The 15,441-nt window shown below is 40.2% G+C and overlaps 1 protein-coding gene across 1 annotated transcript in view; it reads right to left on the minus strand.

Moving 5' to 3' along the window:
* The window catches only part of LOC115160185 (polypyrimidine tract-binding protein 3-like), a 98,894-nt gene that overhangs the window by 53,834 nt on the left and 29,619 nt on the right, over positions 1–15,441 (minus strand). Inside the window, 1 exon segment of the mRNA XM_029710567.1 lies at positions 312–384. Within this exon segment, the coding sequence (XP_029566427.1) occupies positions 312–336 (25 nt within the window). The 5' untranslated portion in view covers positions 337–384.

Raw genomic sequence — 15,441 nt, forward strand, 5'->3', positions numbered from 1 at the left:
TCCTGGGTAGCATTGCATTATAACCAGTAACCAATGCTCTATGGGACCAACGAGGGTACACGATAATGTTCTTACCATAGGCCAACTGGGTCGCAGACTATGGGCCGGGATGAAATCCCACCGTGTCGACAACGCAGCTTTTATTAAAGGAAATCTCCAATTGAGCCGTTATCTACGCAGCATTTACCGTGAATGCCGTCTCCAAAAACCCAATGAGGGATGGGGTTGAATCCCAGCCTACAGTACATGTTCACAGATGCAGGGTAGAGGTCAGAGGCATGTTTATGAGGATGGTGAGAGAGCAGACGTACCTGTGGATGGAGTAGAAGTGCTCATGGTAGTACGGCCGCACAGGACAGCAGAAGAAAGAGGCAGAACAGATCCCTGTTGACAGACAAGACAGGACAGAGACGTTAGGTTACTGGTACTCCCTGCTGACAGACAAGACAGGACAGAGACATTAGGTAACTGGTACTCCCTGCTGACAGACAAGACAGGACAGAGACGTTAGGTTACTGGTACTCCCTGCTGACAGACAAGACAGGACAGAGACGTTAGGTAACTGGTACTCCCTGCTGACAGACAAGACAGGACAGAGACATTAGGTAACTGGTACTCCCTGCTGACAGACAAGACAGGACAGAGACGTTAGGTTACTGGTACTCCCTGCTGACAGACAAGACAGGACAGAGACGTTAGGTAACTGGTACTCCCTGCTGACAGACAAGACAGGACAGAGACGTTAGGTAACTGGTACTCCCTGCTGACAGACAAGACAGGACAGAGACATTAGGTAACTGGTACTCCCTGCTGACAGACAAGACAGGACAGAGACGTTAGGTAACTGGTACTCCCTGCTGACAGACAAGACAGGACAGAGACGTTAGGTTACTGGTACTCCCTGCTGACAGACAAGACAGGACAGAGACGTTAGGTAACTGGTACTCCCTGCTGACAGACAAGACAGGACAGAGACATTAGGTAACTGGTACTCCCTGCTGACAGACAAGACAGGACAGAGACATTAGGTAACTGGTACTCCCTGCTGACAGACAAGACAGGACAGAGACGTTAGGTAACTGGTACTCCCTGCTGACAGACAAGACAGGACAGAGACGTTAGGTTACTGGTACTCCCTGCTGACAGACAAGACAGGACAGAGACGTTAGGTTACTGGTACTCCCTGCTGACAGACAAGACAGGACAGAGACGTTAGGTTACTGGTACTCCCTGCTGACAGACAGGACAGAGACATTAGGTAACTGGTACTCCCTGCTGACAGACAAGACAGGACAGAGACGTTAGGTTACTGGTACTCCCTGCTGACAGACAAGACAGGACAGAGACGTTAGGTTACTGGTACTCCCTGCTGACAGACAAGACAGGACAGAGACATTAGGTAACTGGTACTCCCTGCTGACAGACAAGACAGGACAGAGACGTTAGGTTACTGGTACTCCCTGCTGACAGACAAGACAGGACAGAGACGTTAGGTTACTGGTACTCCCTGCTGACAGACAAGACAGGACAGAGACATTAGGTAACTGGTACTCCCTGCTGACAGACAAGACAGGACAGAGACGTTAGGTAACTGGTACTCCCTGCTGACAGACAAGACAGGACAGAGACGTTAGGTTACTGGTACTCCCTGCTGACAGACAAGACAGGACAGAGACGTTAGGTAACTGGTACTCCCTGCTGACAGACAAGACAGGACAGAGACATTAGGTAACTGGTACTCCCTGCTGACAGACAAGACAGGACAGAGACATTAGGTAACTGGTACTCCCTGCTGACAGACAAGACAGGACAGAGACGTTAGGTAACTGGTACTCCCTGCTGACAGACAAGACAGGACAGAGACGTTAGGTTACTGGTACTCCCTGCTGACAGACAAGACAGGACAGAGACGTTAGGTTACTGGTACTCTCACCGGCCCCTCCTCATGTCGACTAGCTTAGCAAATCAACATAACAAACAGAGACTGATGGACAAATACTATAGAGACTGATGGACTAATAGTATAGAGACTGATGGACTAATAGATTGGACTGATGTACTAATAGTATAGAGACTGATGGACTAATAGTATAGAGACTGATGGACTAATAGTATAGAGACTGATGGACTAATAGTATAGAGACTGATGGACTAATAGTATAGAGACTGATGGACTAATAGTATAGAGACTGATGGGCTAATAGTATAGAGACTAATAGTATAGAGACTGATGGACTAGCAGTATAGAGACTGATGGACTAATAGTATAGAGACTGATGGACTAATAGTATAGTCCATCCGTCTCTATACTATTAGTTCGTCAATCTCTATACAATTAGTCCATCAGTCTCTATACTATTAGGGAATGGTGTGCTATCAGGATCTGATCTAAAGTAGTGCACTATATAGGGAATAGGGTGCCATTAGGCTCTGGTCTAAAGTAGTGCACTACATAGGGAATAGGGTTCTATTAGGCTCTGGTCTAAAGTAGTGCACTACATAGGGAATAGGATGCCATCAGGCTCTGGTCTAAAGTAGTGCACTACATAGGGAATAGGGTGCCATCAGGCTCTGGTCTAAAGTAGTGCACTACATAGGGAATAGGGTTCTATTAGGCTCTGGTCTAAAGTAGTGCACTATATAGGGAATAGGGTGCCATCAGGCTCTGGTCTAAAGTAGTGCACTACATAGGGAATAGGGTGCCATCAGGCTCTGGTCTAAAGTAGTGCACTACATAGGGAATAGGGTTCTATTAGGCTCTGGTCTAAAGTAGCTTAATTTAATATGGATCACACCAGCTAACAGGATGTGTTGTCATTTAATATGGATCACACCAGCTAACAGGATGTGTTGTAGTGTCATTTAATACGGATCACACCAGATAAAGATGGTATAGAGTGTGTTTAATACGGATCACACCAGATAAAGATGGTATAGAGTGTGTTTAATACGGATCACACCAGATAAAGATGGTATAGTGTGTGTTTAATACGGATCACACCAGATAAAGATGGTATAGAGTGTGTTTAATACGGATCACACCAGATAAAGATGGTATAGTGTGTGTTTAATACGGATCACACCAGATAAAGATGGTATAGAGTGTGTTTAATACGGATCACACCAGATAAAGATGGTATAGAGTGTGTTTAATACGGATCACACCAGATAAAGATGGTATAGAGTGTGTTTAATACGGATCACACCAGATAAAGATGGTATAGAGTGTGTTTAATACGGATCACACCAGATAAAGATGGTATAGAGTGTGTTTAATACGGATCACACCAGATAAAGATGGTATAGAGTGTGTTTAATACGGATCACACCAGATAAAGATGGTATAGAGTGTGTTTAATACGGATCACACCAGATAAAGATGGTATAGAGTGTGTTTAATACGGATCACACCAGATAAAGATGGTATAGAGTGTGTTTAATACGGATCACACCAGATAAAGATGGTATAGAGTGTGTTTAATACGGATCACACCAGATAAAGATGGTATAGAGTGTGTTTAATACGGATCACACCAGATAAAGATGGTATAGAGTGTGTTTAATACGGATCACACCAGATAAAGATGGTATAGAGTGTGTTTAATACGGATCACACCAGATAAAGATGGTATAGAGTGTGTTTAATACGGATCACACCAGATAAAGATGGTATAGAGTGTGTTTAATACGGATCACACCAGATAAAGATGGTATAGAGTGTGTTTAATACGGATCACACCAGATAAAGATGGTATAGAGTGTGTTTAATACGGATCACACCAGATAAAGATGGTATAGAGTGTGTTTAATACGGATCACACCAGATAAAGATGGTATAGAGTGTGTTTAATACGGATCACACCAGATAAAGATGGTATAGAGTGTGTTTAATACGGATCACACCAGATAAAGATGGTATAGAGTGTGTTTAATACGGATCACACCAGATAAAGATGGTATAGAGTGTGTTTAATACGGATCACACCAGATAAAGATGGTATAGAGTGTGTTTAATACGGATCACACCAGATAAAGATGGTATAGAGTGTGTTTAATACGGATCACACCAGATAAATATGGTATAGTGTGTGTTTAATACGGATCACACCAGATAAAGATGGTATAGAGTGTGTTTAATACGGATCACACCAGATAAAGATGGTATAGAGTGTGTTTAATACGGATCACACCAGATAAAGATGGTATAGAGTGTGTTTAATACGGATCACACCAGATAAAGATGGTATAGAGTGTGTTTAATACGGATCACACCAGATAAAGATGGTATAGAGTGTGTTTAATACGGATCACACCAGATAAAGATGGTATAGAGTGTGTTTAATACGGATCACACCAGATAAATATGGTATAGTGTGTGTTTAATACGGATCACACCAGATAAAGATGGTATAGAGTGTGTTTAATACGGATCACACCAGATAAAGATGGTATAGAGTGTGTTTAATACGGATCACACCAGATAAAGATGGTATAGTGTGTTTAATACGGATCACACCAGATAAAGATGGTATAGAGTGTGTTTAATACGGATCACACCAGATAAAGATGGTATAGAGTGTGTTTAATACGGATCACACCAGATAAAGATGGTATAGAGTGTGTTTAATACGGATCACACCAGATAAAGATGGTATAGAGTGTGTTTAATACGGATCACACCAGATAAAGATGGTATAGAGTGTGTTTGAAACAAGAACACCTACTCTCAGATGGACAAAGAGGTTCAGAGTTGTTTTTGCTAAACATCCAACTCGCTGTTTGCAATATTTGCAAATGGCTTTGAATTTCTCTGCAGTATTTTCAGGTATCATTAAATTAATTGCAGCTTTCGACCTTTTTAGTGGCATGTTGAAAGAGTCATACAGAAGTTGAGCGTCACACCATATTTATACTTATCTGTGCAAAATATCATTGGTTAATTGGTTTGACTTGATTGTGTACACCTGGGGACATTGATATTTAGGAGAATGACATTTACAAAATGTTCAGATAGACATCCAATCCAACATGCAGTTCCAGATACAGTCCTGTCATTAGTAGAAGACAGCCAATCCATGTAGATACAGCCCTGTCATTAGTAGAAGACAGCCAATCCATGTAGATACAGCCCTGTCATTAGTAGAAGACAGCCAATCCATGTAGATACAGCCCTGTCATTAGTAGAAGACAGCCAATCCATGTAGATACAGCCCTGTCATTAGTAGAAGACAGCCAATCCATGTAGATACAGTCCTGTCATTAGTAGAAGACAGCCAATCCATGTAGATACAGCCCTGTCATTAGTAGAAGACAGCCAATCCATGTAGATACAGTCCTGTCATTAGTAGAAGACAGCCAATCCATGTAGATACAGTCCTGTCATTAGTAGAAGACAGCCAATCCATGTAGATACAGTCCTGTCATTAGTAGAAGACAGCCAATCCATGTAGATACAGCCCTGTCATTAGTAGAAGACAGCCAATCCATGTAGATACAGCCCTGTCATTAGTAGAAGACAGCCAATCCATGTAGATACAGTCCTGTCATTAGTAGAAGACAGCCAATCCATGTAGATACAGTCCTGTCATTAGTAGTAGACAGCCAATCCATGTAGATACAGCCCTGTCATTAGTAGAAGACAGCCAATCCATGTAGATACAGTCCTGTCATTAGTAGAAGACAGCCAATCCATGTAGATACAGCCCTGTCATTAGTAGAACACAGCCAATCCAATGGTTTCTGAAATGTAGTTATTTACTGAGATCTCAATTCAAAAAGTTTTAAAAAGTAGTAATTTTTTGGGATCTGTATTCAAATAATTGTAGTCACCTCCCCTGGGAATTAGAAGAAAAAAAAATCCACAAAGCATAGTTAAAACTATAGTTATCCCAGGTCTGATAAATAAACAATGAAGTTATGGTAAACTATGTGACAAACAGTCACCATGGAAACAGTGGTAAGGTCTATATGGTCAAGCTACATGCAACAACAGCATATCTTGTGCTTTTGACTTCATCTGAAGCCTATATCACACGATATGCCTAAACACAGGAGGTTGGCGGCACCTATTATTATAAGCCTGTCCTCCACTCAGCAGCTCCAACTGATGCCTAAATATTTACATACAACCACAAGCCACTAACAAATAATCACATATTTTGATTTTGATTATTTAATCAACACACATCATGTTATCTCTTTGGAGTGCAATATCCTGTTGCTAAAAAAAATATATAAATTGGGCATGCCTATAAGTTGGGCAATTAAAGGCATCTAGGGCTATTGTTAAATTTGATTGTGCTCGATGAACGTGATAAACTTTTCAAACATTATTGGCAAGTGACTTGATACCTACTGTGCCAAAGAGATTTAGGGTTTGTTGAACGGAAGTGATGAGTGTGTTAATATAATGGTAATATTATCAAAATTCCACTTCTAACAAGCATCAGATATTGGTTAAAAAAAAGGTGACGCATGCCAAACGATTTAGCTTTACAACATTTGATGCCCAGTCACATTCACTGTGGTTGTCTGAACTGTGCTGTAGAGTTCACAGCAGGCGATGCCTCGTCGTGATTGGTTATTGCCAATCATTTGCAACGATGTCAATGAACATCATCACCATCTTTCCTTTCCTCCAACTGTCGTGATTACCAGCTGATATAAACTCTTAGGGAGTTGATTTTACTCCTGGCTCAGAGTTTGTCTAGGAAGTGTCTTATTATAACATCATCCTAAAACCTACTCTGAACAGTGTCTTAACATCATCCTAAAACCTACTCTGAACAGTGTCTAAACATCATCCTAAAACCTACTCTGAACAGTGTCTAAACATCATCCTAAAACCTACTCTGAGCAGTGTCTAAACATCATCCTAAAACCTACTCTGAACAGTGTCTAAACATCATCCTAAAACCTACTCTGAACAGTGTCTTATCACATCCTAAAACCTACTCTGAACAGTGTCTTAATAACACCATCATGCTTGATTGGTTTTCAGACTATTAATTAGCTGGACAAAAAGTAGGCTCCATGAGAAGTGCAATACTGTTTATACGGTATAACCGTATGTTACTTTTGGTTTTCTCTGAATGAATGTAAATCACAAAGCTCGTCTGCATTTTCTGCGGTGCAGGAAAATTCTCGCGCCACAAGAGTAATCAAATTAATATCCGACATCTGTAGGCAATAGGGTGCCATTTGGAACACCACCTCAGTGTAAAAAGAACAAAATGGCAGCCGACAGAATATGAATGGCTGCACCTGGCAATATAAAGACACTTCAACAGAAACCTTCTAGTATTTCTCTATTACAGAGAGACCTCAAGAGTCTGACAAAGCAACAAAGCTAGTTTACTTCACTTTAAATATATTTGGTTTATTATACACTTTATCAAAAATGTAAAAAGTCAACAACCAGATATGGCTGAAATAAGAGAGTTACATACTAAGACTCAGAACACAAAGTATGTTCAAAGGTGTTTGTTTACATGTAAACGTACAGAAGCTAAAGGTTAGTACACCTCGTGGTTAAAGGTAGGACGTTTACCCTCCTAGCTCTCCAGGTGAACAAACAAGTTCCACAACTAATTCTAGTATTTTACATTACTATAAACTGCTTCTCGGGAAAGCAGGTAACCTAGTGGTTAGAGTGCAGGGCCGGTAACCCGAAAAGGTCGATAGTTTGAATAACCGAGCCAACAACGTGAACAATACGTCAATGTGCCCTTGAGCAAGGCACTTAACCCTAAATTTGTTCCAGTAAGACGCTCTGGATAAGAGTGTCTGATAAATGACTACAAACGTAAATGTCCTCAAAACCAATACAATACAAAACAAAACAAAAAGCAACACAGAATGGTCTGTCTGTTCAACAGGTGATTAGTAACACCAAGCAGCAGTGAGTAGCAGTATTGTTCCCATGAATACCACCAGCTAGTGGTACGGTACTATACCTGAAAGTCATTGGTCAGTCTAGTCCTCAGTAATAATAGATATTCAAAGAGGAAGGGTAGAAGAACAGAGAGAAGAGGGAAATAAAAGACAGGTTTTCAGGACCAAGAGAAGAAGAGTGAGAGAGACAAAGCACTAGATAAGCAAGTGGAACAGTGTGTTGGAGAGAGAGAGAGAGAGAGAGAGCGAGAGCGAGAGAGAGAGAGAGAGAGAGCGAGAGAGAGCGAGAGAGTGAGAGAGAGAGAGAGAGAGAGAGAGAGAGAGAGAGAGTGAGAGAGTGAGAGAGAGCGAGAGAGAGCGCGAGAGAGAGAGAGAGACCACAGAATAGGAGGAGGGATAAAAGAGGGGGAGGGAGGATGTGTTCATGCACACAGGTCTAGTGGATGATGATGTGTTGAAGACAGATTGACGGAGGAAAGAGAGAACAGAGAGAATATGGTCTGTTGTCCATACATACATAAAAAAAAAATAACTTACGATAAACAAGCTGGATTCAGCGGAAAGAAAAAATTATGTTGTTCTGATGGTAGGAAAAATACATAGCAACCACATGACAGAGAGGGGTGAGGGAGAGAGGGGGAGGCTGGAGACTGGGAGACTAGGGGGCAGGGCTGTGGGAGGCAAGGGGGCAGGGCTGTGGGAGACTAGGGGGCAGGGCTGTGGGAGGCAAGGGGGCAGGGCTGTGGGAGGCAAGGGGGCAGGGCTGTGGGAGGCAAGGGGGCAGGGCTGTGGTAGACTAGGGGGCAGGGCTGTGGGAGGCTGAGTTGGGATGCATGCGCTCCATTGTCTGTGATATCTATTATTGAAACTGGCCTGGCCCCTTCATCAGTAACCTGATACCACTGACCAAACAAACGCTGCATAACACTCCAATTAACAAGTGCTGCTGAAAGACACACACACACACAAACCAAGCCTGAAAGGCGAGCAGCAGCTGAGTCAGGTCTGTATCTCTACGTACAGAAAGATGATGTTTGACCACATCAGACAGAGAGGCCATAAGGCTGTACCACAGTAGGGGAGAGCACATCAGACAGAGAGGCCATAAGACTGTACCACAGTAGGGGAGAGCACATCAGACAGAGAGGCCATAAGACTGTACCACAGTAGGGGAGAGCACATCAGACAGAGAGGCCATAAGGCTGTACCACAGTAGGGGAGAACACATCAGACAGAGAGGCCATAAGACTGTACCACAGTAGGGGAGAACACATCAGACAGAGAGGCCATGAGACTGTACCACAGTAGGGGAGAACACATCAGACAGAGAGGCCATGAGACTGTACCACAGTAGGGGAGAGCACATCAGACAGAGAGGCCATAAGGCTGTACCACAGTAGGGGAGAGCACATCAGACAGAGAGGCCATAAGGCTGTACCACAGTAGGGGAGAGCAGGATAAGGTGATCCAATGGTTGAGCCACTCTTGTTTCTAGGAAATCCATACACAAAATTAAGAATTTGACCAAATATTTAGCAAGAAGTAAATCATTTCATGGAGTCTGTGAAGGAAGAAACTACATGGAAAAAGAGGTAAACAAGTTAGGTCCCTAAAAACAGATTTTCACAAAGTCAAATTATATTTGTGTTAAGAGGTTTCATGATGGTTGTATTTAAACTAAAGTAGATCATTTTAACATTGTTCTATACATCAGCTGGGGGTCTCTATAAGCTTCAATATGAGGTCTTAAACCTAGCATGAAAGTGTATCCTTGTATTTGTGTGGGATAATATTTATTTACTTAACCTTTATTTAACCAGGAAAAGCCCATTGAGAGCCAGAGTGTCTTTTTCAAGGGAGACCCGGACAAGAAGGCAGCAACAATCAATACATTATAGAACTAAAACATACAACAATACAATATAACAACATGATCCAGCCTAAAAAAAAAAAGCATTTACACTCCTCTGTAATAGAGTCTCCCATCAATATGGTCAAAATGTTTGCCTTGGGGTAAGTTGAGCCAATGGCCATGGGGTAAGTTGAGCCAATGGCCTTGGGGTAAGATGAGCCAATGGCCATGGGGTAAGATGAGCCAATGGCCATGGGGTAAGTTGAGCCAATGGCCTTGGGGTAAGATGAGCCAATGGCCATGGGGTAAGATGAGCCAATGATTAAGCCAATGGCAAGTTGAGCAAATTGAAGTGTTTCTTCTCAGGGGTAATGCAAGTCATTATCGCTGGGATATGAGGTAACAACAGGGTCTGGCCTACGTTAAAAGTATTTTTTTTTAAAAGTACAACGTGTTTGTTAGGTGTTAAGCCTGTGTTAAAAGATGTTTAATATATATATATATATATATATATATATATATATATATATATATATATATATATATATATATATATATATATTTAAACAAAACTATTGTGATTGTGTTGAATTGTGGGAAACAGAGATAATAGTCTATTAAAAAGCACACACAGAGAAAATGATTTTGTGTCAAGGTGCTGACTAACGCTGAATAAAGTGGAAGCTATAAAAACAGAGAGAGTCACACACTCCATATGTATAACCTCCCAGTCATTTATTGGGTAAAAAAACACCAACGTCTCAGGCACAGTTATGCAAAAAAAATGTAAAATAAACAATTTGACCCAATAAATTACTAGGAGGTTATAAATATGGAGTGTGCGAATCTTTTTATTTTTATGGGAAATAAAGATAGATATGGTTTTTAAAAAGTTAGTATTTTAATATTTCATTCAGTACAGAAATTTCTAGGCGGATTAATGTACCCTGTCCCGTGGCTCAATTTACCACATAACCGAGGTAAGTTGTGCCAAGAGATCACTTATTGGGACAAGCTATGTTTTCAAAAGAGTAATGTTTACATGAATTCTGATTATTTCCAGAGATACACAACATCCTGAAATATATGTAGATATCTTTGTTAGAAAGAGTACTATATTTCCCTTGATGGAGTGATGCTGAAAGCCAGTGAGGGCTATGTCAAAAACTGAGCATTTTCTACCAAAAAAATACATATTTAAATGGCTAAATAATAGAACAGTGCAGCAGGAGGACTTGTTACTGTGATTCCTGAAATGCAGAGCCTGTTGATGGAGTATTTTCTGATCCGAAATTATACTTTTGTTACATTAATTGCTATCTCAGCTTGTTAGCTAGCTCTCGGTCTCATTGACCACCAAACATTGCCCAACGCTAGCTAGCCACCTAATATAACTTGTTTTCTCAAAATGTATGTTAGCTAGCTAAGTTAGCCATGTTATGAAACTCCCATCTGCTGTCGACATCAGGATACGATTTGAGAGCGCTAGTTAGCTCAAAAAGTGGTTACAGCTTTGACTGCATGCTGACAGTGAATTTAGAGCCATTCAGTGGCTGGCTACACCACAAACACAATTTTACCAAGTTGTCGTGAAGCAGTTATAATGACAGTCCACCGCAACATAACCAAGACGTTCCTGATTAGCAAGGGGGTAGTCTGTGTTCAATTTCATGATGTATTATTAAACACAGTTTGAAATCATTGTGAGGTTATTTCACCAGTGGATGATTGGGGAGTTGGGTTGCAACCTGTAACCTGGGGGCGGGGCGGGGCTTAGAGAAAGGTCAATTCAGTTCTATTTTACTACTTGTAGGCTACGGTCTGTAATTTATCTCACTATATTTCATGATGTGTAGCCTAACGTGCCCAATGATGTGGCAAATTTGGGATTTAGTGCATTAATATTGGGTAAGCATTAGAATAAGTCGCCTCAATATTAGCAGCGGTAGGTGGTAATATGTCTTCTAGGAGCTGATCCTTCATCAGTATTGTGAAATAATTCTAATGTTAAAGTAAGAGGGGTTTGAATGGAGAAAGCTGGTCTGAGAGCAGCGCTCCCTTTATTTTCGATCATATCAGTATCGACACTATGCCTCAACGACGCACTTAGCGACCGCTCTCTCTCTCTGTGCATAGTGTTTTGGGAAACGCACGTTACATCTTCGGTCGTTGTAGAAAAGACGCATCGTTAAAACACTCCGTAACCGTAAATTCTATCGTTATGCGGACACCGGGCCCAGTTTATTTATGTGGATCATAAAGCACAAACAGATCCAACAAGTGTCTCAAATTGCACCCTATTCCCTATAGCCTACAGTGCACTACTTTTGACCAAAGCCCATAGGGTAGTGCACTGCTTTTGACCAGAGCCCGTAGGGAATAGGGTGCCATTTGGGATGGAGTACCAGGTATCTGAGAGGGTGAGGAGATAGGGATGTCTCTCTGTCTAGTCATATGGTATAGTGATCTCTGCTTGGATGTAGACAGAACATGATGTCAACACACAGCTAGCACACAACGTTCTGAGAACCATATGTTTCTTAGAGCCATGGTTAATTGGCATTCAACCTTCCCACAACGTTCTGGGAAAGGTGCAGGATAGTTGGAACATTAAGTAACTTGACAAAATCAAGTCATTTTCTTGGTATTTCATTACTTTAACAGAACATTTCCTAAAAAGTTCAAACATGGCTAGTTACGTTCTCCAACTGTTTTGGCATTGGGAAGGTTCTCAAATAGTTCAGAGAACGTTAAGAAACGTTAAGATATTTCAATACTTCAGCATAATGCTTCCATCAGGTTTCCTCATGGTTTTATTTAAAGTAATATTCTCATAACATTAAGAACATTGGGAATGTTCTCAAATAGTTCAGAGAACGTTAAGAAACAACATTCTTCTGTGGGAATTTCAATAGGTTTTCTGCAGGTTTCCTCAAAGTTCTATTTAAAGTCATGCTCTCAGAACATTAACAACATTTTTCATAAAAAAAAAAAAAAAAACATTAGTAACGTTCAAAAAACATTCTAAGAATGTTATTGAAAAACATACATTCTGTTCTCAGCATCAACAAAACTATCTCTATCCTCTATCTTGTTAAGTGTGTTCAGGTGTGTTGGCCACTCAATAATTGGCCACACCTGATCTTAATGACTGCTTGTTTACTTTGAAATGGGGTCTGTTTGAATAGACTAAAATTAACAGCTTTTTAAGAGTAAAATAGATCAGGCATGCTAGCTCCATCCTGGTGGTGCAGTGGTCTAATCCCATGTGCCAAGAAACAGAAGATCATAGGTTCAAATCTTAATGACGCTGTGCTACAATAAAAAATGTTTTGATTAATGCCTAAGCAAATTAATTTCCATATATCCTATCTGAGCTTGGAGTTCAAAACAGTTAACCTAAGCTAGCAGTCTTACTAAAATGTTCAGTTAAAGTTTTAAGAAAGGTATTAAAAAACCTCCAAACTGTTAACCCAAACTCAGCTAGCAGTATTATAAGAATTTATTGAAACGTTCAATTAAAGGAAAATTACTCCAAATAACCTAAAATGTTCTCAGAACCTCCTTGCAACATAAAAATGTATGTTCCCAGAACAGGAAAAATGTTCACTTCCGTTCTCAGAACTTTTAAAAACATTCAGTTAAACCGGTCAGGAAACTTAAGGCTTCGTTCCCAGAACCAATGGAGAGGAAAAACTTACGTTACCACAACTACCAAGGAACTAAATGTGCTACCTGGGCGGTCCTTCGCAGGATATGTTATCAACAACCAGACCCAGCTAGCTAATATCAGCAACTAGACACTATCAACAACTAGATACTATCAACAACTAGATACTATCAACAACTAGCTACTATCAACAACTAGCTATTATCAACAACTAGCTATTAACAACAACTAGATACTATCAACAACTAGCTACTATCAACAACTAGCTACTATCAACAACTAGCTACTATCAACAACTAGCTATTATCAACAACTAGCTAATATCAACAACTAGCTACAGTATTATCAACAACTAGCTACTATCAACAACTAGCTACTATCAACAACTAGATACTATCAACAACTAGATATTATCAACAACTAGATATTATCAACAACTAGATACTATCAACAACTAGCTAATATCAACAACTAGCTAATATCAACAACTAGCTACAGTATTATCAACAACTAGCTACTATCAACAACTAGCTATTATCTAGAATCTATAGTCAACAAACAGTTACAGTCTTTTCTTTCTGCTAACAGTATTCTTAGCACCAATCAATCTGGTTTTAGATCTAAACACAGTACCACATCGGCCACTATGCTTGTTGTAAATGATATTGCAAATGCCTTAGATGATAGAAAGCACTGTGCTGCGTTGTTTGTAGATTTGTCAAAAGCTTTTGACACTGTAGACCATGCTATCCTTTTGAGTAAGCTGTCATCTATAGGAGTGGGCACGGATGCCTGCCGATGGTTTTATGACTATCTTAAAGATAGAACTCAGGCCGTCATGGTCGACGGGGTCAAGTCTGACTCCTTACAGTTACTTAAAGGGGTCCCTCAGGGTTCAATAATTGGCCCACTATTGTTCTCACTTTATATAAACAACATTGGTGATGATGTCAGATATTGTAAATTCCATTTATATGCAGATGACACAGTAATGTACTCTATTGCTCCAACAGCGGACCAAGCTTTAATGCAGTTGGAGTCTGATTTTAGGATACTACAGGGGTCTCTTTTAAAGCTTAAACTTGTTTTAAACGCTAAGAAAACAAATGTCATGTTTTTTTCTAGGTCTAAACTCTCAGTTAGAAACACTTTTGTAATCACTAGCTTGGATGGTACTCAAATCAAACAGGTCTCTGCATATAAATATTTAGGGGTATGGTTAGATGATAGGCTTTCTTTTAAAAAACATGTCACTGAATTGGGAAAAAAGCTCAAATTCAAGATAGGGTTCCTTTATAGAAACAGGGCTTGTCTGTCCTTTGTAAATAGAAAACAAATTGTGCAGGCTACTTTTATGTCCGTTTTAGATTATGGTGAAATTATCTATATGCATGCATCGGCAAACACATTAAAACCACTGGATGCTATTTACCATTGTGCACTCAGGTTTATCACGGGTGATAGTTACAAAACTCATCACTGTATCCTTTATCAACATGTGGGTTGGGCCTCTCTATCTGTTAGGCGAGAGCAACATGCTCTCTTGTTTATTTATAAAGCGCTTCTTTTAAAACTACCTCCATATATATCATCATTAATTTCCACTAGATATACAAATTTTAAAACCAGATCACAGATGTGGATTACATTAGAGACTCCTGCGGTCTCCACAGAGTTGGGTAGGACTGCCTTTAGTTCCTTTGCGCCTTATTTATGGAACAAACTGCAGATCCAACTTAAGTTAGACACTCTGGTGTCCCTTGCCATTTTAAAAATGTTATGGAGGATCAATATGATGTTATCTGTGATTGTTTCTGTTGAATTGTGTCTTTGTTTTGTATGTTAGAAATGTTCTTGTCTGTATGCCTAAAACTGTATATGTCAACATGTTTACACAGGGCACAGCCGTAAAAGAGATCCAGGTCTCAGTCTGTTTTCCCTGTTAAAATAAAGATTTTAAAAAATTTAAAAAAAAATTAATAAATAAATTATCAACAACTAGATACTATCAACAACTAGCTAATAT

The sequence above is a fragment of the Salmo trutta genome, chromosome 23 (assembly GCF_901001165.1).
Source record: "Salmo trutta chromosome 23, fSalTru1.1, whole genome shotgun sequence".
Taxonomy (NCBI): domain Eukaryota; kingdom Metazoa; phylum Chordata; class Actinopteri; order Salmoniformes; family Salmonidae; genus Salmo; species Salmo trutta.